This window comes from Mytilus trossulus, chromosome 2 (assembly GCF_036588685.1).
Source record: "Mytilus trossulus isolate FHL-02 chromosome 2, PNRI_Mtr1.1.1.hap1, whole genome shotgun sequence".
NCBI lineage: Eukaryota > Metazoa > Mollusca > Bivalvia > Mytilida > Mytilidae > Mytilus > Mytilus trossulus.
In genome coordinates, this window is record NC_086374.1 from 71,932,338 (window position 1) to 71,959,559 (window position 27,222).

Here is a 27,222-nt window from a genome sequence, read left to right on the forward strand (position 1 = left end):
TTCAATTTTGTGAGTCAAAATTCAATTTTGTCTCACAAATGTCAATTTTGTCTCATAAAAATGAATCGACTTTTGTGTTTTAATTTCCTTATAAGGTAACAAAAATCAATTTCGTATGCAAATAAGATTATATTTTCATACCTTTTTTCCAAAATTGATTTTTGTCAGGACAAAAATGAATTTTGTCTACCAAAATGAACTTTGTCTGCCAAATGAATCTTGTCATAACAAAAATGAATGTTGTCATCACAAAATGAATTTTGTCATCACAAAAATTAATTTTGTCATCACAAAATTGAAGTTATCATAAAACAAGTCTCTATCATATAGTTTTGTAAGACAAAAATGATTTTGTTATTAGAGAATTGAATTTTGTACAAAACCACAAGAGTCCAATTCGGCGCCCCGTAGTGTCAAATATGTCAATACATGAAGCTGACAAAAAACATTTACCCATAGTAGGGTTAATTGTTATAATTGAATGTACATAAGTTTATGCTGTGTCAAGATATGAGGAACACTAAACTGTATATGCTGTTTCCTTTATTTCAAATTGGATAGCACGGATGCGTTCCACATATTCACCAAATATTGAATGAATTATCTAATGAGAGAACATCATCTACATATATATAGTAAAGGTGAAATTAAATGATGCTGCATAATTCTTTTCCTTCTTCCAAAGAAGTTCCCGTTTGAAGTCAGCCTCATCTGCATCGTTTTTGTACTGAATAAAATTGAGAATGAAAAATAATGACTTTAAGCTGACAATTTAGTATCTGCATTAAGTACTTTTAAGCTTAAACTTTCTATAATTTGATATACTTGATGCTTATGATTATCTTAATTTGTTTTACACTCACTAACTTAAGCATGTGTGTTAATACATTTTTATCTATTTTTTTTAGTTTGTTAGAAAATCTATCCCATTAAGCACAAACAAAACGTGTGACATTTATGCTGTTTAAATAAAATAAATACATTTTGGTATTTGTATGGAAGTGCAATTGTCAAACTTTTCAAAAAGGAGTTTCATACAATTCTTTAACAATTTCAGAAATGTTTTTAACGGATAAATTTCTTCCATCTATGTTCTAAAAAATGTCTTTTAATGTAAATTGCATTTTCCAGCTAAATCTGGTGCATTTCGTTGTAATAAGAAGGTATAATGTTTGTTTTTGTGATTTTTGTTATGCGTTTACTTTTTTGCATTGGCTAGAGGTATAGGGGGAGGGGTGAGATCTCATATTCATGTTTAACCCCGTCGCATTTTAGCGCCTGTCACAAGTCAGGAGCCTCTGGCCTTTGTTAGTCTTGTATAATTTTTTATTTTAGTTTCTGGTGTACAATTTGGAGTTTAGTATGGCGTTCATTATCACTGAACTAGTATACTTTTTTGTTTATGGGCCAGCTGAAGGACGCCTCCGGGTGCGGGAATTTCTTGCTGCATTGACGACCTGTTGGTGACCTTCTGCTGTTGTCTTCTCTATGGTCGGATTGTTGTCACTTTGACACATTCTCCATTTCCATTCCCAATTTTATATTGATTTATTTGGAGTTAATTTAGTTATTAAGTTGGCCCTTCACACACAGTTGAAACAAAAAGTGTTTCTGAAATTCAAATATCTCTGTGCGAGTATAAAATTGAGAATAGGGATAGGGAATATGTAAAAGAGACAATAACTCGACCACAGAGCAGATACCAGCTGCCAATGGGTCTTCAATGAAGCCCCAAAATACCTCACCCGGAGTTGGTCCTCAGCTGGTCCTTAAAATATATTAACTAGTTCAGAGAAAATGAACGACACACTAAAATCTTAAACGTAAATAAACTAAAATAAAAACAAACATACAAGACTAACAAATGCAGGAGGCTCATGACTTGGGACAGGCGCAAACATGAGGCGTGCTTAAACATGCTGTGTGAGATCAGAACCCTTCCCTTATACCTATAGCCAATGTAGAATAAACAAACAAACACAATGCATACATACAGTGCAACTAAGTCTAAAAGAAGTCCGAGTCCGAGGTCAGAATAGAGAAGTATGGAAACTTAGCAACATGACAATGCTACATAAAAAAGGGACGAAAGATACCAATGGGACAGTCAAACTTATAAATCTAAAACAAACTGACAACGCCATGGCTAAAAATGAAAAAGACAAACAGAAAAACAATAGTACACATGACACAACATAGAAAACTAAAGAATAAACAACACGAACCCCAACAAAAACTAGGGGTGATCTCAGGTGCTCCGGAAGGGTAAGCAGATACATAAATTGACAAAGGACTACTAGCAGTAACTGACATGCCAATCCAGACCTTACTTAAACTGATTGAAAATTTATGTCTTCATCATATTAAAATCAAACATAATTCTTCCACTTAGGGTTTAGAATCATACCATCATAAAATATATAAGAAGAGCATACCCCGTATCATCACAACAACTGGTTATAATAGAAATGTGTTTATTTCCGATGCTAAGACCCTATGAGTGAATCAATATTAATACCAAAATATGCCATCTTTAAAAACCTGACACCATTATCGTAACTATATCCCTTCTGAATAAGTCTGTTTAAAAGTTTGGTTAGCTTTTGTGGTGAATGTCAACATTGTTGTGTTCTGTAAAGAATATTACCGTAATAGATTGAATGTGTAATACCTGAACGTATAAGATGTCTGCATGTTGATTTATACTAACAAATGATGTCCTTGTACCGATGATAAAATTTGTTAAATGTTTTGACTAGTCTGTAATATTGAAAACCCTCTAGCAATAATTTTTCAGTTTGTCTTTTCATTTTTGAGTCATGGCGTTGTCAGTTTTATTTTTATCAATAAATTTGAATGTCCTTCTGGTATTTTTCGCCCTTCTTTTTAGCAAAATATGCATATGTCGTTATTCTATAACGTTTTGAAATACTGTTTTTTTCTTTATATACCGAATGATTTTTATTTGTTTTGGTGGGAGGTGCACGGGGATAAGTTGCAAATAGAATTTATAATATTCAAGCAAGGAAAAATAGGGTTTAATTTTTTTTTACATTAAATTATTATTAAATTATAATTCTAGTATCTATTTACATATAATTTTTATCAATCAAGTATAACATAAAACTTAAAATCAGAAACATTTCAAACTGAATTATATAGTACCCGACATCTGAATAAGCACTTACTAATAATAATTTTTTTTTAACTATTTTATTCTTCTCATAACGTTATTTTGTATAGCCGTATTAATATGGGATACATGGGATCAATAGTCGATCATAGTATGATAGTGTCATTTAACTTTCAAAGAGATAACGTAAAGGAGTAGGTTCACTTACTATGGAAATCGATTTGAAGATGGTGATTCAAAAGCTTCCATGTAAGCTGTAAATAATGACATCAGTAATATACCGTTGTTCAAAAGCCATATATCGCTTGAGAGAAAAGACATTCTGGTTAAAAACTTAAACCGAGGGAAATACAGGAAAACAAGGGAATAAAAAGTAAAATCACAAACATACTGAACTCAGATGAAAATCCAATCGAAAAGTCCATAATCACATGGCAAAATCAAATGACAATACCCAAAAAAAAAACGAATGGACAATAACTGTCATATTCCTGACTTGGTACAGGCATTTTCAAATGTAGAAAATGGTGGATTAAACCTTGTTTTAAAGCGCTAAACATCAAATGACGTTATATTTACAATGATGCGTGAACTAAACAGACATAATAAATAAAATAGTCAAAATATGGGTACAGCAGTTATCATCGTGTAACAATTATAAAAGGAACACTTATAACAGGGACACTGAAGTGCAACAAAATCAAACGACAACATGCATAGAAACGAACTTCCATTCCCCTGACATGGTACAGGACATTTTAAGAAAAATGGCGGGTTTACCCTAAATTAATGATAACATAAGCAGCACTTCGGGTGCCACATGTGGAGCAAGATCTGCTTAACCTCCAGGAGCACCTGAGATTACCCCCATTTTTGTTGGTTTTCGTGTTGCTGGCGTACTAAATTATAATCCTGGTACCTTTGGTAACTATATTCGTCTTTAGTTTTCTATGTTGTGTCATAAGTACTGTTATTTGTATGTTTGCCTTTTTATTTTTTAGCCATGGCGTTGTCAGTTTTTTTTTCAATGTATGAGTTTGACTAACCCCCTGGTATCTTTCGCTCCTTTTGCAATGGCCTGCTAAACCTCCCGCTTATGACAATGTTAACAAATATATCGCTAAAATGACAACACTACGTGACTATAACCTTCTTTCAATGAGTTCATAGTTAGGAAATTATAAACCTTAACCTTGACCTGCATTGATAATTTCTAGAATTAAGTTAAGATACGAGGCATGACACTTCTCATATATTTCATGATTGTATAATACTAAACCCCTAACAGGAGGGATAGTGTCTGATATTCATATGATGAAGACATAATCATTCCATCAGTTTAATTGAGGTCAGGAGCTGGCATGTCAGTAACTGCTAGGTCTGTTGTTATTTGGGTATTATTATAATATTTTTTATTTATTTTTGTTTCATATTCTGATATCGGATATCATTTTATAGAAAGGAAAGCAAATTACGCATGGCAATTCAAGGAATGATCATATATAGTAGAAATTGTGCAAATTAAAAAGTATTATTTTTATGTAAAAGACTTTCCAGCAGATAGTCCAATATTGAAAATAATAAAAAGTCTTATGTAAAAAACAGAGCACTCATAAAAAAAGCTGTTGTATGCCAAACTAATACAAAATTAAAGCTAAAACAATATACAAAGACGGTCTATACAGGAAAAAAACTTCATTCAAATAGTTATCAAAGGTACCCGGATTATAATTTAGTACGCCAGACACACGTTTCGTCTACATAAGACTCATCAGAGTGACGCTCATATCGAAATATTTATAAAGCCAAACAAGTACAAAGTTGAAGAGCATTGCGGATCCAAAATTCCAAAATGTTTTACCATATACGGCTAAGGTAATTTTTGCCATTCACAAATACATAGCAGAATGATCCACAAGAAAAGATCTATAAACATGTCAAATTGTTTTAATTTTTTTTAATTTTCATTTAATGAATATTTTCATTGAATATAAAAAGAGACTGTAAAGAGACAAAAAAAACTTCAGCAATACAAGATCAACAAAAAAGAAGTTTTTGCCATGAACTATTCCTGTCTATAATGTGCAATAGTGTCCCTTGTTGGAAATGCACATATACCTAGATGAGCGACTTGTGGTCATTAAAGCAAATTGTTTTATTATATGTTATTTGTTTATATCAAATAGTAAACACAAATGACATTTTTTTTAATTTTTACACACAAATTGCTATACAAATAACATAACATCTACTTTTTTTTTAAATCACGCAATTAATTCAAAAACACATACATTAATCATGAATACGGGTATAATTCCTAACAGAACGGTTAGAATATATTGTTTATGACTTATGAAATATAAACTCGTTATAAGATAGACAGGAACAAAATATCAGCATGCCATTCCTTGATATCAAAATTAAACTAGTTCCATGCATAAAAATGTACGGCAAACAAAACGTTGAAGGTGAATTGTATTTATATCAAACCTATATTTACATGAACTGTGTCTACATCTTTGAATTTTAAGCGTATATTCTCCAAACGACTTATATATCTGGTATGAACATCAAAATAAACTTTGACATTTTCACGCTAAATTATGTATAGCATGAACTGTGTCTACATCTTTGACTTTTAAGCTGCTAATATTGGGGAGAATTTTCACAAAACAGCTTATGTATTTGGCATGAACATCAAATAAACTTTTACATTTTCAAGGCGTATTTATACATCAAAATAAAATCGCACTAACTTAACCTAAAATGCCGTAACGAGATAAGCGGGAACATTAATTTATCTATTGCTGGACTATCTGCTCGATGTCTTTTACTAGACTAGGACATAGAAAGAAAAAGGAAGTATTCGTACAAGAGATTATGATTAACTTGGCTACATTATTTCGCATATTTTAGTACATACATGTGAAAAAGGGTAAATATAAAACTTTGGAATGGGAGGGGCTATGAATCCTACTGAAACTTATCTAGGCTAATATCAAATATAAAACGTCCTGGGCAAAAATGAGGTAAAACAAATCTTAGAGTGAATGCCTCTAGGAAAAATGTGGAGTGGTATGAAGAAATTAAAATTTTAAAAACGATATCTAATCTCTTTACTCAATTTTATCAGTTTGTTTTTTTATTCAAAATTGTTCAGAAAGTAACAAAAAAATCCTTTCTCTGTGACTTTCAAAATAAAATGTTTGTTATTCTTCCACGAAATGGTATTGAATAAAATTACTCTTTTTTGTTTGAATTGTCAGAGCAAGCAAATTACATGTGCACTGCCGATAGATTAGTCCACAGTCCACGAAAAATCTTTGCTTCGATTTTTGCATAAAATGTAGTATACACCTTTAAACGGAACGTCCTTAAAATCATAGATTTGACTTATAGTGCACTCAGATTTTAATCTTTATATCAACATAAAATGGCTTTTTTTTCATCTACGGTACCTCACAACCAAAGTAGTGTTCAATGATCGTCTACTTAGTCACTTCTCTTTAATACAGAGCACTGTTGATCTCGTGCATATATAGAGTTGTTGGTTTTAAAGTCAGGCGCTCTAGGAATGTAAAGTCTAGCGCTGTTGATATAATGTCAAGCGGTTTGGATGAAAAGTGATTTATTTTACCAAAGCACTCCCCCTCTAATCGTTCCAAATAAAGTAATCGAGATTTTTCGGCAGATGCAGGGGAAAAAGGGCACATCAGAAAATTTAAGAGACTGCACAAGAGAAGATGTGTTTACTAAAAGTATTGAAAACATTAAAAGTCAAGATGGTGAATTTCTTGAGTTGTAGAACGTAATTAAAATGCCGTGTGGATATAATAAATGAAACATGACAATAACAATCAAAACCAAAGAGTAAACAAAGACTCAAAAAACCAAAGGACATTTACATCAACAGTTATAAAAAATAATTAAGAAACAACACGAACTCCACTAAAAACCGGGAGTGAAATCAGGTGCTCCGGAAGGGTAAACATTACTGCACCGTAAACGGCAACCGTCGTGTTATTTCTTTGTTCAGTTCGGTAATGATGGAAGGTAATTATGACTGAGGAAGAATATCAGATATGATTTCTGACACTTTTGTCATAATGGCCAATCAGCTCATGATGGCGACCGTAAAATTTCTTGAGTGATGACCTTAATAGGATTTATTCATAGCCCTGTCTTAGCAACTTGTGAAAAAGAAGTATTCCTCGTTCAACAAAATCAACATACTTTGAGCTAGCTCTAGAGTATTGTATCAATTGAGGCACATATACTCTATATGCCGGTGCCGCTTGGAAGTTGCTACACAGAAATGAAAGTTAACTATAGGAAAATTAAAATCATCACGTTTGTCATAAATTTTGGTAATCAAACTACTATCAGTAGTCATTTCGAGAAGAAGGTCTAAATATGAAGCAGATTTATCTGTGTCGGTAGTATCTTTATTTTCAAGTTCACTTGGATATATTAAATGTAAGTGATTACTGAATCTATTATTAATTAGAGACAGTACATCATCAATATACCGAAAGGTGAAACTAAAAGACTGGGCTATTTTTTTTCTCCTTTCTGTACTAGCCCTTGGATAAATTCTGCTTCATAGGAATATAAAAACAAATCTGCAAGTAGAGGAGCGCAATTGGTACCCATTGGGTTTCCAGTATTCTGTTTGAAGACCAAACCTCCAAATTCAACAAATATGTTGTCAATTTTAAAGTCCAGCATGGCAGTGATATCCTCGTCTGTATGTTATTTCCTTGACTTTGTATGATTTTTCACAAAGTAAGTTGAATTCCAGCCCAAAACTAGACATTTAATTAGTATAGCGTTCATTATCACTGAACTAGTATATATTTGTTTAGGGGCCAGCTGAAGGACACCTCCGAGTGCGGGAATTTCTCGCTACATTGAAGACCTGTTGGTGACCTTCTGCTGTTGTTTTTTTTATTTGGTCGGGATGTTGTCTCTTTGACACATTCCCTATTTCCATTCTCAATTTTATTTAAAACGTCTGGTATCCTTTTTGTTAAAAAAACATAAGCTGACGAGTTCTTTCAGTCGAGCTTTAGTTTTAGTATGTGGAATAGTGGTATAAAGAGATGAAAAATCGAAGGTTTCAATGTTGGTACAATGTTTTAATGATTGAGATTGTAAATTCACCAATAATAATTTTAAGTTTTTCAGTATCCTCATCTAATTAACACCACTTCTTGAATATGCCGTTTCGGAATATTTCTGAAGTCCTTCATTGACTGCAGTGAGTATGGCAGTTAGAACTTTGGAAAGGGGTTTAGTGGAACACTTGGAAGAACCTACGTTATACCTTTCCTTAAAAGGATTCTTGTGAAGCTTAGGAATCCAATATAAGGATGGAAGATCCTGGTCTTCATCCTTTTGATTAACATCAAAGGAGACAAGAACCGATTTGTGGTTTTCCTGGATCTCCTGCTTCGTAAGCGTACTTAGTGTATATGTAGGATTTCCAAGTGTGTTATTCATCCCCTGTTCCTCAATCAGGCAGTCATGTAGTGTTTCTTGCAAACAAAATCAATATTGTTTGAGACTTTGTCAGCTGGAACGACAACATATTCGTCATGGACGCAAGACAACTCCTCTATGATATGAGGGTCTTTAAGGATGGAAGGAGCTTTGGTCCTCATTGACCCTTTAAGTTTACTTACTTTTATTTGAATCAATGACCTTAATGATTTTACCCACTCCAAAAGAGTGTCAACCTCAACCTTTCCTCTTCTTGTCCAGTCTTTTGCATAACCCTCAACATAATTCATAAATAGTTTGAAGTTCTGCTTCTGATTGATTGGCTGTGGCTCTTTGTATTTCGGACCCTTGGACAAAAATTGTCTTCACTTGTAGTTATTGACTATGTGTAGGTCTCCAGAAATAACATGGCCAGCAGGATTATACACGTAAAGGTAATGTGAACAGGCACAATCAGGTGGTTTAGCTTTGCGGTCATCAATATTTAGATTCTGCAACACTTTTTTGTGATTAAATTTTTTAGATGCAACAGGGTTGGTGTCGGAATAGGATACTATAGGAGAAGATTGATACTTAAGGTAAGAAGGAATATTGCTTTTTACTCTTTTATGGTAAATAATATTACTGATGTTTATAGCATCAATACCCTTGTTTGTGAACTTCAAATTGAAGAATGAACGTTTTTGCAGTTCCTCCGAATGTTCAAAAACGGGTCTGAATAATATATGGTTAGCAATATTCATCACCATGGCAACTATTTAATACTTCGAAGATCGACTATCTGTAGTGTGGCATTCTTCACACGCTTTCAATAGAGAGTTCAGTCGAGAAAGCTGAAGTGAGTACTGTTTAGAGCGAATGTGATGAATTCCAAGAGGTTTATTGATATGTTCGGCAAAGCCATCTATAGAAACATCATGCATATCAGGTGGATTATAGCGACGATGTCCATGGCTCCTCGGCCGACGAAGAGACCTATTGAATTAATCCATCACATTCACTGAACTACAAATAGGGCTACTCACGTTACCCACAGTATATTTTTTTATCGTTCCATCCATAAGGTTTTGCCTGCGAAACGGTGTACTTAATGTTAAATTATTGGCGTGATGATAATTGTTTTGAAAAATTCGAACTTTAATGGAATTTCCTGAATGGTCAATTTGTTTGAAATATTGGTAAACGATTTGTTGGTAATGAATATGTTTGGTTTTTAAATATTTTTATCTTAGCTCACTGATAAGTCTAATGTAAACGAAACGCGTGTCTGGCGTATCGTATTATAAGCCTGGTAACCTTTATAACCGCTAATTATGATGGCGTCACACATTGACGTATAACTCGACGTACACTTAACGTACACTAAACGTACAGAGAAATTGACTTAGTCCGTATACGTTAGGTGCACGTCATAGGAACACTAAGCAATCGTTAGGCACGCGTTGCATAAGTTTGAAATACATCGAAATGCGAATGTATACGCTTGGTGAACGCTATAATTTCAGAAAAATTTTATGCAGCATAAACATTTTCATCCAGCTCTATCGTTTGTCAAGCGTATAAATGTTCGCTACACGCTTGTGCTACCTACGTTACAAGCGAGTAGAAACCCGTTACAGATAAGTTTGAGACACGTAAAGGGTACGTTGCATCCTCCTCAAGATCGTTCAGCTTTCATTTGCACTTTTACTTGTATGTATACAAGACGTGTTTGTAACAAACGTCTGGTGTAGTTTAAGAATTCATTGAAGGTATATAACGCACCCGTGGCGATCAAAAACGTATTCTGACACTATCGAAAATTGCTCGGACATTCATATTAGCATAAAATTATGTTCGTGAATTTACAATACCAAGTGTATCCAGAAGTAGTTCAAACACCAAACAATTGACATTAAGGGTCGGTGGAAATAAAAATGTTCGACTAAAGAGATGATTTCAGCTTCCCAATTGTGAAGTTTCCATTTCTATGTAACAAAATTTCAGCAGCACCTGTATACGGAGTAGATATCTCCAATTGATAAGGAATCCCGGGCTTTTATTTCCTATCATGATTTCCTTGATAGAGGGTTACTACTCAAAAGGAAACTATTAAACTAAGAGTTCTAAATGATGAAGTTGAAATCATCCCTTCGTAAATTTTGCCGACGCCATCACGAGTTGGTTGACCGCTATGTAATATCCGTTTCACAAATGATATCTGATAATGTGCTACTGTCGTAATGACAATTCCTTTCCCTTTTCACGAATTTGACCTACTGAATTAGACTATTTACCGGGTTTGTAATACCATGAGCAACAAGAAGGGTGCCACACGTGGAGTAGGATCTTCTTATACTTCAAGGGCACATGAGATCACCTTCAGGTTCATAATGCTTATTATTTGTTGTTCTATGTTGTGTTTTTGTGTACTATTGTTTTTTTTTCTATTTGTCTTTTTCTTTTAATACCAAAACGTTGTCAGATTTTTTTATCAATGGGTTTGAATGTCCCTTTCGTATTTGTTTACCCTCTTTTAAACGTCTCAGACAGGTTTCTGACCACGCCCGGCGTATGTTGGTGATATACGCTGATGTGCTAGTATAACGCATTATGAGTAGATTAGAAATTCTGTTGAATCTTTCCAGGCTGTTATCTAAAAAAGATGTTCATGCTATTAACTAATTTTCCTGTGAGTTTTGAAATGCAGCTTGGACTTCATTTTGCATTTCGAATCGAATTTCGCCATTCATGTTTAGTTGTAAGTTCACTCGTTGAACGACAGCTAGAAAGTGATCTTAGTCTTTATTACCAAAATGTACACGCTTTGGTAACTTTAACTGACTCTATTTCGTATTCAAAGTACCCGTACCCGTCAGTACAATATTTTTCCCGCTATACTTTAACAAAACGCGGGTAAATGCAAGTGTCCTCAAGTACAAAATACACTTGCTACATTGATGATGACATACGTTCAATTACATATTTTCACATCGATATTAACTTAAGTATTTTTCAACAGAAGTCATCCTACGACATTAAACTAACTTAAACATATCTATTTGTTAAAATATTTTCAAATGTTACGATCAGTTACTTGTTATATTTTTGATATATTTAACAGGTGTAATATTAATGCTCTATTTCTATTTTGCCTACTTTACAAAAAAAAGTAAATTCGCAAAAAATACTGAAATCCGAACAAAGTTACAAGATTCTTTAGCATAAAAAAAATACATTTACACATCATGACATAACAATACTTTATATTCTTTTTCTTCTGATATCTTTATGAATAAACACAATAGTTGATGTTTATAATTTTAAGAAACGATGATGAAATTGACAAATTGTTATGACACTTGTGATTGGTTAAGATTTGTTTTGATTTTTTTGTCGTTCAAAAATTATTCTTTACTTGGAGATAGTTGTGTATTACCTGCATTTTTTTTATTATTATTCTGAATGTTTTCATTGTGCCATTTCTATGGGGGTTTTTCCTGAACAATCAAACAGTCTTTAAATAACTGTAAATGGAATTGAAAATTAAAATAAAATAAAATTATAATGTAAAGGTAGGCAATGATTTTTGAAACGTACAAAAGGAAAACATATTAGTTTAAACATATTTATTCATCATCTATACAAATATATAATCATACAAAATACACAATAACAGGATTCGGAAACAAGCTATATCATAGCTTATATTAATCCATTTCCTTGAAATACCAACTCCAGTTAACTATTACATAAATATAGCATGCAATATTACAATGATATGGAACAAGAATAAATAGGAAACTATGTAACTGAAAAAGAAAGGAAAAAAAAGAATTCTAAAAAAATGAAAATAAATACAACTAAAGAAGAAAAAAAAGTAAAAAAAGAAAAAAGAAAACTACACTGGATACAAAAAACATATCATATCAGTTCAACATATCTATCTATTTTTGGTTCTTATTTCATCAGCATATATATTTCTAAATTATCCTAATTATTAAACCAACCTTTGCCATATAAAAAAAGATGTGGTATGATTGCCAATGAGATAACCCTCTATATTATTTCTGATTTCAATTAGTTCACGCATCATGGTATATATAACGGAATTTGATAAGACTGTCTTCAGTGGGGGAGATTTAACGCTATAAAAGAAGGTTTAATCCACCATTTTCTGCATTTGAAAATGTCTGTACCAAGTCAGAAATATGACAGTTCTTGTCCATTCGTTTTTTATGTGTTTTGTCATTTGATTTTGCCATGTGATTATGGTCTTTCCGATTAGATTTTCCTCTGAGTTCAGTATTTTTGTGATTTTACTTTTTTCATAACAGATGATATAGGTTATATACAAATTTTACTTTTCCGTTCACATATCAATGTCTTTTATTTTTAAATTGATTGATAATAACAATTATAAATGTGATAAGACACAGTTTGTTATCATTTTGATAGCTTCTTGTGTTTGGTTATTACTACTTGAATCGTCAGATATAAATATACGTCATATTGTGTGTACATATTTAGTTTAATGTCCAAAAAAATTAAGCATGGTGAAACAAATTAAGATGCTATCTACGTGTGATACATTGATACTGCTCTTTGATGATGATATGTTTTATCAGTTTTTTGGAGTTTTATTCATTTTGCACATTACATTCATAAAGGTATTGTTAATGTAATTATAAAAGATGGATAGACACTTCAGATAACAAAAATGATCGCAATACAAGATAAATGAATGTGTAAAAGTTTGCAGAAACTTGGTAGTCAACAATTTTTACGAGTTAATGCCGCATGTGCCTTCAAATGTCTTTTTTTCACCATTTTATATATTTTGCACAAAACCTATGCAAATTAAAGTAGAACTGTAAAGAGACAAAAACAATTACAGCAATACCAGATCAACAAAAGAGAAAAAAATATTCATGAAGTATTCTTGTCTGAAATGTCCCATAGTGTTCATTGTAGAACATGCTCACATATCTACGAACGTCATACAAGACCTTGATGTCGAATTGTATTTACATAAAACTTTACATATACATAGCTGTGTTTTTATCATTGACATTTTAGTTGCTAATATTTGGTTCGTCTGTTTTCAACCGGCTGATGTATTAAGTGTGAGTGCGTGAGCAAGCGGAACAGTTGTTTGATAAGGTGCTAATGGGATATTGAATATGTACATCATTTTTATCATTCCACTCACATATTTTACGAGGTCGTCCTTATTTTGTGTAAATTTGTGAGTGAGTCAGCCTTATTTGCACAAAATAAAAAAAATATCGAAATTATTAAAGATTCTAGAATTATAAACATGTATCGTTGCAATTGCATTCGTTGTCCTTATGCAAAAGTCTACAGTCGCTACATTGAACATGGCATGTATTTAATTAAAAATTAAACATCGATTAAGTACTGTCCAATAGAGGTCATACAATGTATAGATCACAAAAATACTGAACTCCGAGGAAAATTCAAAAAGAAAAGTCCCCAATCAAATCGCAAAATCAAAAGTTCAAACACATCAAACGAATGGATAACAACTGTCATTTTCCTGTCTTGGTACAGACATTTTCTTATGTAGAAAATGGTGGATTGAACCTGGTTTTATAGCTAGCTAAATCTCACTTGTATGACAGTAGCATCAAATTCCATTATATTGTTAATAATGCGAGAACATAACATACAGACACAAAAATGGTAAAAATGTCAAAAATTGGGGTACAGCAGTCAACATTGTGTTATCATATTTCACTATAAAAACAACAAATGTAACGAAGAAGCACAAAAAGGTAAAAGAGGGAAACAACAGACACACTGTGGTGCAACAAAAAACAAACGACAATGCAACACACACAGAAACGAACTATAAGATAGCAATAAGGGTTTTAAACCTTTTTGGTATATTTATAGAAAAGGCAATTCAAAATAATCCAAAAAGTATTTAATTGTCGTGATTATGTTTAATTGTTTACGGACATAGAACTAATAATGCACGATTTGTTGATGTTTTTATCTCTATCTGGTGATCAGATGATGTTTTGACAAGAAATGTCAAAATAACAGATGAACGGGTTGATAATACATTTATAAAGTGTCATTGTTAAAGTGACTTAGGGCAGTAACAATCGCACGGCAACAAAATTCGTCCATTTCTAACATTAATTCCATTTTGTCATCAGATTTTGTTTTATTTCCAGCAACAATAAATCCATTTGTTGATATTCAATGAGATTTTTGCACGTAAATGGACAAAAACCAATTCATATTCAATAAAGTACCATCACTATTGTACGGCAAATGTGAAAATCCATAATATCAAATTTTTGACATCGATAACATCAAATAAAATTTAAAAAGCATTGCTAGAATAATTTCTTGTAAGGAAATATGGATCAAGACCATAATAAATATGTTTTAAAAAGTAGTCTATGCATTACAAACATCTAAAACAATATATGACTTAGGAAAGACATTATATTGTTTTCACTCAATCAAGTAATGACTTTTTAACAGCGGTATACTACTGTTGCCTTAATTTATTAACATTGTTCATCTTTATAACGATATTGCTAATATAATGTATTTCCTAAGGATTTTTTTACCACAGGCATAGATTACCTTAACCGTATTTGGCACTACTTTTTGGAATTTCAGATCCTCAATGCTCTTCAACTTTGTACTTGTTTGGCTTTATATATATTTTGATATGAGCGTCACTGATGAGTCTTATGTAGACGAAACTCGCGTCTGGCGTACAAAATTATAATCCTGGTACCTTTGATAACTATGATCAACAAAAGTATAAAACCAAAGACTCATCTTAGTAACGTACGTTTAATATTTTTATTAAAAAAAAAGTATATAACGGAATGTCACTATACAGAAAATTTTAGATGTGTTAATTACGACATGTTTACGTGTTGTAAGCGATAGTTACGTGTTAGTTTCGATTATCTTCGAGTGCTTACGATTTTGGAGCTTTCATATTATACCCTAGATCAAAATTAATTTTTACTGAAATCAAATAAACATGTTTTGATGTTCTAGAATTGAAAATGTAAATAGGTAATGTATTAAAGAGACAACAATCCAACCAAAGTGCAGAAAAGAGCACAAGGTCACCAAAGGGTTTTCAATGCAGCGTAAAAGATTCTGCACCCGGAGGTGGACTACGGCTTGCCCTTAAACAATAATGTATACTTGTTCAGCAAAGCAGTCGCAATAATAAACTCCGAAATATATTATTGAACTAAGATTTAGAAATGACAAGACTAATGAAGACTAAAGGTTTCTCAACAGGCGCATAAATGCCGTTGAAGAAAAGTTGACAGAAGAAACTGAGCAAAATGACAATGGTAAACATGAATAAACAAAGAATTACTAGTAGTAACTGACATGCCAACTCCATACCTTAATTAAAGTGATCGAACTATTGTGTCGTCATCATAGGACAATCAAGCACAATTTCTACCCCCTTAGATATTTAGAATCCTGTCAATATAATAACCCATTCCATCATAAAAACTGGTTTAAGAATACATAGGGTTTAAATAAATATCACAGCTATCAGGCTAATAATTTGTTTCGCCAGACACGTGGTTCGTCTGCATAAGACTCATCAGTGACGCTCAGATAAAAATTGTTAGAAAGCCAAACAAGTATGAAGTTAAAGTGCTTTGAGAACCCAAAATTTCAGAACAATTGTGCCAAATACGTCCAAGGTAATGCCAGGTGTAAGAAAATCCATTGCATTTCGAATAATTCATCCTTTTCAAACAGTTAATTTATAAAAATTACCGTTTAATTGATGTTCGTGTACCACTGAAGTGCTGACTACTGGGCTGGGGAAGCCGATGTAAAGACATTTTTAGTAAATTAACATGAATTCGAAAATATGCTGTCTTAAGTGGCCTCATAACACTATCTTAACTATATCCCATCCGAAAAAGTCTGTTTAAGGTTTGATTAGCTTTTGAGATCCAAATCTTTGTGATTTCTATAGAATATGACCATAAAATATTGGATTTTAAATACCTGATCGTATAATATGTCTGCATGTGGATTTATGCATTTACGATAAATATCCTTATACCGATGAATAGATTAAGGTGAAAGAAAGAAATCTTTGTATAACTGAAAAGTTTTACACCAGAGTTTTTCGAGGTCAAAAACTGGTGAAAACATTATAAAAATCAAATACGCTGTTACATACACGAGATAATCGATAAAGTATAGATATATGAACATCATAAACTAATGACAAGGAAACGTCACTATCTAAATATGGATACTTAACAAAAGGAAATAAAAAATCATTTCTTTTATCATAAATTTCGGTATTAAGCTTCCCATTAAAGATATGCATATCAAGATCCAGAACAGGGTAGTGTTCATTGTAACATAAGCTTTATTTGAAGTAACTTCTGCAGGATACATCGATTTAGTTTTCATACTGAAGTTTGCTTATTCCACATTGGCAAGAAGTGAAGTGGAAGGCTGAAATCTCACAAAACATGTTCATTAATAAAGGTAACAGTATTTGACGGCTGTTCAAAAGTCATTAATCGATTGAGATAAAACAAATCCGGGTTAAAAATTAAAAGCGAAGAGAAATACATCACATACAAGAGGAAAACAAAGAAACAACAGAAATACCTAGGTGCAACAATAAACAACCTGTCGTCTTTATACGCCTGTCTAAATCAGAAACCTCTAGCCTGTGTTAGTCTTGACGTGAGTTTTTAATTGTATTTAAATCATATGTTTCAGAGACTAGTATGGTGTCTGCTTTGCTTATCTTATAAACATTATTGTTTAGAGGCAAACTGAAGTCTACTCCAGGGCGAGAAGGGGATTAGATTTTCTCGCTGCGTTGAAGACTCATTCGTTTCTACTGTTTGGTCGAGTTTTTTTTCACACATTCTCCGTGTCCATTGCCAATTCTATAACAAATTTATCTTTTTTCATGTGACTTTTATTACTAGTACTAAAAAAAGGAATTTTTGAAATGATTTAATGCTAAAAGACGTCGGATTTCAAAGCAGATAAGCAACCAATTTAAAAATATTTGTACTGATATTTTTCTTTTCAATTCAGTAGCATAAAACATTACTTCAAATAATCGACTGTTCTTTCAATGCGACACTATTTAGATTGGACGTTATACTTAATACATAGAAAATATAGAAAAAAAGAAATCCAGAAGTAAAATGTGTTTCAGAAAAGGCCATGCCCCCTTTAAATACACTGGGGCTTTTTACGGGTCTTTATGGATCGCTAATTTGTTATCAAAGGTACCGGTTATAAAATGATACCCCGACGCGCGTTCCGGCTATTCGAGACTCATCGCTGACGCTCAAATCAAAATAGTGAAAAAAAAACAAACGAATAAAATAGTTGAAGAGCATTACATTGAGGACCGAAAATTCCAAAAAGGTTGTGGCAACTAGTTTTCACTTGCTAACATCAGTAAATGATTCGCTGATATCCGCAAATAACTCGTCTCAACTTGCAACAACTCGCAGACAATTTAAAGAATCATTCAAAAGTCTCTTTATAATTGTTCACGGATTTTTCTTTCCTTAATAACACTGTAAGTATCAACAACACTTAACCGATCATAAACTGCTAGCAAAAATCCGAAATACCTATTTGTTACTGATAATTTATTTTTTAGCGGATTTTTTCATGAAACAAATTATTAAGAGTCCTCAGGAGTTGCTTACGATTTCATTTGTTAACGGATTGTTTTGAGTTCTTAAGAGCCCTGTATGCATTCTACCGTAATATTTACGGTAAAAGGCAATATATACAAGCTAAAAACATATAAGAAAATCGCTGCTTACAACACGTAAATAAACAGGTCGTAACTAACACATCTAAATTTCAATAAAAAGTTACATTCCGTTATATACTTACAACAATTTATAAAAAGCTCGTAAAATGCACGTAAGTTGTTTAAAGTTATCCGTGACAAATATCCTAGATTTTTGCGAGAAATGTATCGTACATACTTATCATATTTTGTAATAAACCATAGTAAGTTCGTAACACCTCGTATCAATTTTTTAACTGGTCGTTAAATACACTTATGTGCAGCATAGGTGACTTTATGGTACAAATAAAGACTGTAATTTTTAATTGTATTCAGTCTTGTGTTATCATGTTTTGTAAATTTTAGAAATATGTAAAACATAGTTAAGTTAGGTACATATGTGATTATCTGACTTGAAACTCTTTGGAATTTTCTAAATGAAAGGGGGCGCTACTTCAAGCACATGTTTTAATATCCAGCCTTTTTTCCAAATTGCTATTCCAAAATGCTTTGAATGGTGCATTAAAATTTTGTGGGCTCAGCAGATCATATTACAAACCTCATAGTTTCAGGATAGGCTTTGCTACCGATGCAAGTACAAAAGGATTGTCCACAGAAACCATTAGAATTTTAGGTAGATGGAAATCCGATGCATTCAAATTGTTCATTAGACAATCAGGTCAAATTTCTAACCTTAAGTCATTTTTATCTGTACCACAACTGATCATGTAATGACATATTTTTGAGAATGAATTACTGCGTTTATTATTTAATATTTTGTACAGGGCTCGTGGTTCACAGCTCATTACATATCGCATAAAGAATAACAGTTCATTATCTGCTCCTAGGAGTCGATATTAAAAATTGAACAATGGACAGTCAGTGCGTGAATTTTTCTTGATTGATGCACGTGGCTATTCTAGTAAATGAATTAATCTACAAAGCGAGAGCACTTTCCATTTTCATCAGCTAAGAGTCGACTAGACCTTTTTGAAAGGCTAATGCTTGTCTTATATGGAATCAGTGGACAAACGGGAAAGTGAATAACGACGCTCATTCAAGTTGATACAAGGACAACCTAAAACCAGGAATCCATCTGTTTACTATTGAAATGAAGAAGAAAAATACTGAGAGAAAGTTGAAAGAACACAGCTTGCCTGAACTGTTATCTTAAAATCTCCCCTTTGCATTTAGTTGTATGAGACAGTAAACTTATATCTATATATTAGGAAATACAGTTATTTGTAATGTTATTTTAGTATATTTTGATTGTTGTGTCCCTTTAGTAAAATTTATAGTGTATCAAGTAGATACCTTGTTGGGACACAGTGTCGGTAAATAGTGATTTAGTAAAATTTTAGATCGTATCGAGTAGATGCATTGATCGGACACAGTGTCTGTAAATTTTGTCTTTTTAGGATAGTTTATTTGTATCAAGTAGATACATTGATAGGACACAGTGTCTGTAAATTGTGTCTTTTTAGTAAAATTTATTGTGTATCAAGTAGATACATTGATAGGACACAATGTCTGTAAATTGTGTCTTTTTAGTATAATTTAGTTTGTATCAAGTAGATAGATACATTGATAGGACACAATGTCTGTAATAAAATTAACGGTACCAATTTTCTTGCAATAGATGCGCATTTCGACAATACATGTCTCTTCAGTGATGCTCGTGGCCAAATTTTTTGAAATCCAAAGCTTATACAAAAGATGAAGAGCTATAATCCAAAAGGTCCAAAAAGTATAGCCAAATCCGTGAAAGGAATCAGAGCTTTGCATGAGGGAGATATATTCCTTAATTTATAATAATTTGTAATATGTAAATTGTGTCTTTTTAGTATAGTTTAGTTGGTATCAAGTAGATACATTGATAGTGTCTGTAAATTGTGTCTTTTTAGTTTATTTTGATGTGTATCAAGTACATACATTAATAGGACACAATGTCTGTAAATTGTGTCTTTTAGGATAAGGGCATATGCGGGATTCAATGTCTGTATATAGAGTCGTAAGTTTTAACATTTGCATATGTAGGATAAAAGATGATGCAGGTTTACTTTAGGGCAGCGTTTTCAGCTCCATAAGAGCTTCATACGTCATGGCGTCATGGCGGTTTCTGCTTCCAAAATTTGAAATGTTACACTATTATTAACAAGTTTATAGTCAAGGGGAGATAACTCTAAATCAATTCACTTTTCAAAAAATTCAATTTCAATAATTGATGACATTTGTCTTTTTGTTATTACATAATATGCTCATTGGTTCAGACTGTAATGGAAGTATTGTATATTTAAATTCATAATTGGTTCTTATAATTGTAGTGTTTGCAAATTTTATACATGTATCTTTTGATATGATTGATTTTTAAACATAAATTGTCACATCTGTGGCCTGCATCATCATAATATGTGTTAGTTGTTATTTTGACTTTAGCGGACCATAAAAGTAACAAAATTGTAAGTATAAGTGAATATGTGCGTATAGACACTAAATTTCATTGTATATCAACTTATGGTTTTCAATGCTTGATATAATACATATGTTTTACTGATGACAAAATGGAACGATGTTTGAAATGAAGAAATTTTACCTCTACCACCGGGAGTTTATGTCCTTAGTCACTTTGACAATGACACACATAAATGTACTTCCAACCCGGTCTGCTGCCAGTTTGACAGTTGTTGTGAAAACATCATATCATCATCAGATGGAGATAAAAACAGCCAAGAATATAATATACGTTATATGTCCGTAAACAATTAAACATAGTCAAGTCAATTGACCAATTCAACTTATTTTGCCTAATTTTTAAAATTGCTTTTAAACTTCCAACCCGGTCTGCTGCCAGTTTGACAGTTGTTGTGAAAACATCATATCATCATCAGATGGAGATAAAAACAGCCAAGAATATAATATACGTTATATGTCCGTAAACAATTAAACATAGTCAAGTCAATTGACCAATTCAACTTATTTTGCCTAATTTTTAAAATTGCTTTTTACTAAAAAAAATAACCAATAGGTTTTGAAATCTTTATTTACAAGAATAATTTATATATCAACGTTGCAAATATAAAGCCTTGTCCTTAGTCGGGAGCTTCTAGTTCAGTGGTTGTCATTGGTCATGTCTGTCATATTTAATTTTTGTGAATTGTTTTGCCATCATTTAGACGTGTGTTTTCTTATCTAAATTGTTTCAAATTGTTTAATATCGGCTCATTTTATAGCCGATTAAACATTATGAATTTTTTAAGGACACACGGCAACCTATTTTTGCGTACATTTGCGTCAATTGAACTTTGGTGAACAGTTGTCTATGCTATGCCAATGAGACAACTGTTCACCAAAGTTCAATTGACGCAAATGTAAGCAAAAATAGGTTGCCGTGTGTCCTTAAAAATCATAATGTTTAATCGGCTATGATTAAACCTGGCGTTATAATTAGCATAACCTCTCACTTGTATGACATTTGCATAAAATCCTATTAAATTGAAAACGATGTGTGATACAAGCATACAACATTACCTCATTTCTATTTTGTTATGAAAAAAAGTTAAATCACCACAATACTGAATTCTGAAAAAAACATAAAAACGGAAAGTCCCTAATCAAATGGTAAAATCAAAAGATCAAACACATCAAACGAATGGATAACAACTGTCATATTTCTGACTTTGTACAGTCATTTTATTATGTAGAAAATGGTAGATTAAACCTGGCGTTATAATTAGCCTAACCTCTCACTTGTATGACATTTTCATAAAATCCAATTAAATTGAAAACGATGTGTGAACGAGAAAAACAGTCATATTAGGTAAAAATGTCAAAAAAGGGATATAGCAGTCAACATACTAGTTTTATAATCTTAATCACTATAAAAACAAACAAATATGTAGCAGAGAAGCACAAAAAGGAAAAATTACATAAGAAAACATGACAATCAAGAATACAAAAATTTACAGTACCACAATAATACAATGACGGAATGTTAAGGTACAGAGCCACGTCATATGTATCATAGGAAGCTAAAAAAAATGCATATAGACAAGCACATAAGCAAAAATGAAGGACAAGATTATAAAAACTATCATAGAACAATAACAGAATGACGGGATATATAAGTACACAGGCACGTCATATGTATCAAAGAACCTAAAAAAGTCATAAAGACAAGAATACAAAACTTATCTGTGACTATAACACGATGAACGGTTATATAAGTAAAGAATCACGTCAAATGGATATCACCAAAAAACAGACAAAAACAGTAATGATTCAAGTCATTAAGTCAGGAATTTCGTTACCACAAATTAATTAAAACCTTTACTAAATGATATAAATTCTTCAATAAAGATATAAAGATTTGGTATTGGTGTTTGTTTGTTGTCCTAGCAAACAGATAACAGAGTGTGCACCCCTTAAATGTTTTCTAATTAAATTTCGGTCACCTAGAAAAATCAATTATCAGTTTTAATCTTCTCTATGTCACGTGCAAAATATTATAATATCTAAAGATTTGATATAAGGCCACAAGTCTTTAATCGTTCGTTTTCGATTAATTTTCTATATAAAATTAAAGCTTGCCAGCGCAATATTTCTATTCTATATATCTTCTAAACACACAACACCAAAAGAGAAAAAAATTATATCTTTAAATTTAGCTTAGTTTTTGAATTTATGTTAAAGAGACGATTACTATCGATGAAAGTCATGGTATTAGAACAAAAAAGGAGCAAAGATTTAGTTGAAAGAACTTATTCATAACTAAGATTAAGAAATTTGTGTAATTTAAAACACACCAGAAAATGATATGGGGTGGCCTTTATCAAATTTATAGAAATTATCATAAATGTGGTTTCCCACTTATCTTTATACCTTTGTAATGTATAAAACATCAAAGTTCATTCATTTATGTTCATGTAGCTGCAGTCAAAATCTATTTCTTTTTTTAGGAAACTGCATTGAGTCAAAATATTGAAAAATCATGGACAGATACAGAGGAACTCATTTTGGATTCAGAATTCCTATGATAACACTTCCTATTGGATGTTTGTTTCAGCTTATTTCTCTAGCATCACCATATTGGGTTAAGATTAAAGTTTCGAATCTTCTTCAGACTGTTGATTATCATTCAGGTCTATGGAGAGTTTGTTTAACAATAAACAAAGAAGAATCGGAATGTTCGTCAGATATAAGCGACAGCCCAGGTAATCAACGTATTGACTAATATAAAGTAATTTGCATAATATGACGCATGTCTGTATTTCACGCTTGAAAGTTGATATTTTTTATTCCGTTTTTTTTTGGGGAGTGGCAAATTCACTTACCTTTTATATAATAATGATTCAGGGATGTACCAACTTCTTTAAGATTGGTCCGTTGGATTTATCCGGGCGACTTTAAGGTTACGTATATAGTTTGCAGATTTTTAGATGATTTTAGAGCGCTTTTAAAAATAATACAAAACTGCGAAAATCCAAATAAGTGCTATTTGTGATGTAACTAATAGAACGCAAGTTTGTAAATTTGCAACATTAAGACATTTTTCCTATCTAATCACTGAATTAACTATGATTCGTTGGGATATAGGTCAATAACCATACTTTGAAATATAAGCTATAAACAGGACCATTTTTGGGGTCTTTTTCGAACCTACTTCGTTGAAACGAATGGACAACTGGAAGTAATTAGGTTATTTTTTATTGATAGATTATACAGCTTCTTTTTCGAGATATTTGAGCTTGAAAAAATGGCGGGAAAGCTTATTCGGACTTTTACCTTATATTCGCGTTTGTTTTTTATTTGGGTCTCAATTCGAGAAAAAGAAATCAAGAATCTGCATGGCAAATGGCCTTTTGTTAACTATTGAAGTCTAATATGAAAGAACAATGGGTCTATTGGGGCAAAATATTTTACCCTGTATCGTAGGGGGGGGGAACCAAGAAGTCTGAACATCTGACACAAATCCTAAAAACTCACCCAAGTACATCCTTAAATATATTTGTCTTTTAGAATATGAAACGAAAAATGTATTGTCCCCATCGGTAATTATATGGGTTGGTTCGGTCGTTGACCTGTATCCAGTATATCAAGGTTTTTTTTCCAAACCAGTACGTACCTCATTCAAAGATAAGATTGTTTATCATGTTTTGTATTTAAGGACTAATTCCCATCAACAAGGATAACGCGGTTGTTGTTTCTTATGCATTTTAAGTGAATGTACGGATATGATATGTATTTTTGTATGGATGAACTTTATACTTATGAAGGTAACAGCTTGATAAAAGCTATACATTTAGAAAATCTACATTAGTTCATTTTTATAGAAAAAAGGTGAAGCTAAATTTGGATTACCTCCTTTATTATAAAAAAAGACTTAATCTGAATACAGAGAATAGTACTTATTTGCATGCATGTAGAATAAACATATCGTTTCAAAGAGATAATTTTTTTTCTCATTTCTTTAAAGATTGGTTTAGGGCCACACAAGCATGTGCTGTCCTTGGACTTATTTTTGCAGTAGTTGCTATGATATCATTATACTTAAAGAACTGTTCAAGTTTTAGTAATAAGGCATTGGGCCTACTTGCTATGGTGTCGGCTTTTGCTGCAGGTAAGGATTATATTACTGGTTCATATTTAGCTGACGAATTGGAATTACTATTAAAGGAATAGTGTTACTTTGTTGCATATTTGTTTACAAAAAATAGCGATTCTTTACTTTTTTTTCACATTTACATTAAAAGCCGTTTGCAATGCGATAGAGCGAACCTTAATGGGATCACGTTCCGACAGAACCTGCTCATCCCGATTATGCCGACAGCTTTCGAACGGATAACTTTCGTCAGCGTCGGTTCACCGTCTGGTCCTATCTGATCTCTGTCGGATTACATTTGATAGAATCGGGATGCAGTCCTAACATACTCGGTCGAATTTTACCTGGCGAAAGATACAAATCGGATAAGAAGCCGATTGAGAATGGGATTATCGTGATAAATGCGCTTGGAAACGGTTGAATATCGACGCTTCCTGGACAATATCTGATTGTTGTCGTGATTTAATTATTTGTTTTACCAATTTTGATAAAAGTTTGAATTCTAATCCACGATTGACAGGATCTTGATCAGATTTTTGACAAATTTAAATCGGGAATGGTCCTATCAAGGACGGCAGTAAAAATCGTGAATGTGTGACCCTAACAAATTTAAATTAAAGTTTGAATTTCCATCCACGATTCATAGGATCTTGATCAGAATTTTAATAAATTTTAATCGGGAATGATCCTGTTAAGGACGGCAGTAAAATCGTGAATGTGTGACCCCAGCTTTAAAGAAATGCAGTACGAATAATTCATATTATTATTGTGTTCTCGGACCATATGAATAGACGACTTACCCGATTTTGGTTGTCAGATGCAATGTTGCCAAACATAATTCGTTGGTCTTTTTCGGATTATAATATTATACTTGGACCAATTGGTACTTCTTGATTGACTTATGGTTTAAAAGTAAAAAATGAAATGTTATATCGTTTTTTTTCTAATTAAGGACAAGGTTTGTGTGACGAAACAAATATGATATATTCTACATTGAAGATCCTTTAAATCATTATTTCAGCGATATTCTTTTTAAATCAAATGATCAAGAAACTATAATACTGCCTTTTACTCTCGTGCTTCGTGATTTCTTTTAAAAGAACCAACATTTATCTATTGTATCTATATTACATGATATATCCTTTCACTTTAATTTTTATTTTTAGCTATCGTGATTGCAATAGGAGTCGTTGTGTTTGCTGTTAAGCTGGCAGACCTACTGTTACCTACTGGGAAAACAAGTTTTGAATTAGGCAGTGATTATTTGAATTGGGGGTGGTATATTGGAATAGCTGCTGTCTTGACGTTCATAAAAGCGGCTATATTTCTATCTATTGGAGTAATGAACACCAGGAATGATTAGAATTTAAATGAACTCAATTAAACAATATTAGGCAAAATTAATGTTGGAATGCAATGTACACAGCAAAACATTTACTTACAACAAAACTGAAGCTGATTGTTCCAATAATTATATCGCTTGTGTATTCTTCAGTTGCAATTTTGGTATTGACTTGTTTATCATTTTTGTAACACGCTAATTACAATTTTGAGCTACAAAATCAAACCTGTATTGTTTCGTTAATTTTTTATGCCATAATCATCAGATGGAAAATAATAACTTACGTTTATAAAAAAGAAAGACCACATTGGTTAAATAGTTATTCCTTTTTAAGAATGGACAACAATACAAGGTAAAAATAACATAAACGGCACCAAGTGTTCTGCACCAGATGCGCATTTTGACAATCAGTGTTTCATCAGTGATGCAAGAGGCTAGTTAAAAAAAACATCCATAATCTAACAATCTGTGAACCGTATATCCCATTCGGTTAAATTGCATGTTTTAATTTTGTCTGACATTTTGTAAAGCCGCAAATGAAGGATATGATAACAATATACTGCGGATTCATTTATTTTAATGAGTACCCATTTTCTTTTTGATTGAGATAAAAAGTTGGTATTTTTTGCGGATTTTTTATTTCGTGGTTTAAACAAAAAAAATCAGTTTTTCTTCGTTGAACATTTGACTTGGTCTTTTTTATGCTTAAACCAAATCATTAATCCATGAAGATTAGCAACACACGAATAATAATGGATCAACAATGGCTTAAAATCAAATTCACTCTCGGTGTAGACATATGGCAAAGTTACACCGACTCAGCGCTACAATTATCTCGTTCTTCT

At 32.2% G+C, this 27,222-nt stretch overlaps 1 protein-coding gene across 1 annotated transcript; it reads left to right on the forward strand.

Moving 5' to 3' along the window:
* The first annotated feature begins 23,345 nt into the window (after positions 1 to 23,345).
* LOC134705379 (uncharacterized) lies at positions 23,346 to 26,581 on the forward strand. The gene is made up of 3 exons (XM_063564119.1): positions 23,346 to 23,647; positions 24,910 to 25,053; positions 26,202 to 26,581. The coding sequence occupies exons 1-3, from the start codon at positions 23,425 to 23,427 to the stop codon at positions 26,396 to 26,398; spliced, it is 564 nt and encodes a 187-aa protein (XP_063420189.1). The 5' UTR covers positions 23,346 to 23,424; the 3' UTR covers positions 26,399 to 26,581.
* Positions 26,582 to 27,222: the final 641 nt, after the last annotated feature.

Bases quoted from the DNA above. Each gene is read 5' to 3' on its own strand.
- LOC134705379 (XM_063564119.1), top strand. From the start codon at position 23,425: ATGGACAGATACAGAGGAACTCATTTTGGATTCAGAATTCCTATGATA. The intron at 23,648-24,909 runs GTAATCAACGTA...ATTTCTTTAAAG, and splicing joins AGATATAAGCGACAGCCCAG to ATTGGTTTAGGGCCACACAA. The intron at 25,054-26,201 runs GTAAGGATTATA...TTTTATTTTTAG, and splicing joins GGTGTCGGCTTTTGCTGCAG to CTATCGTGATTGCAATAGGA.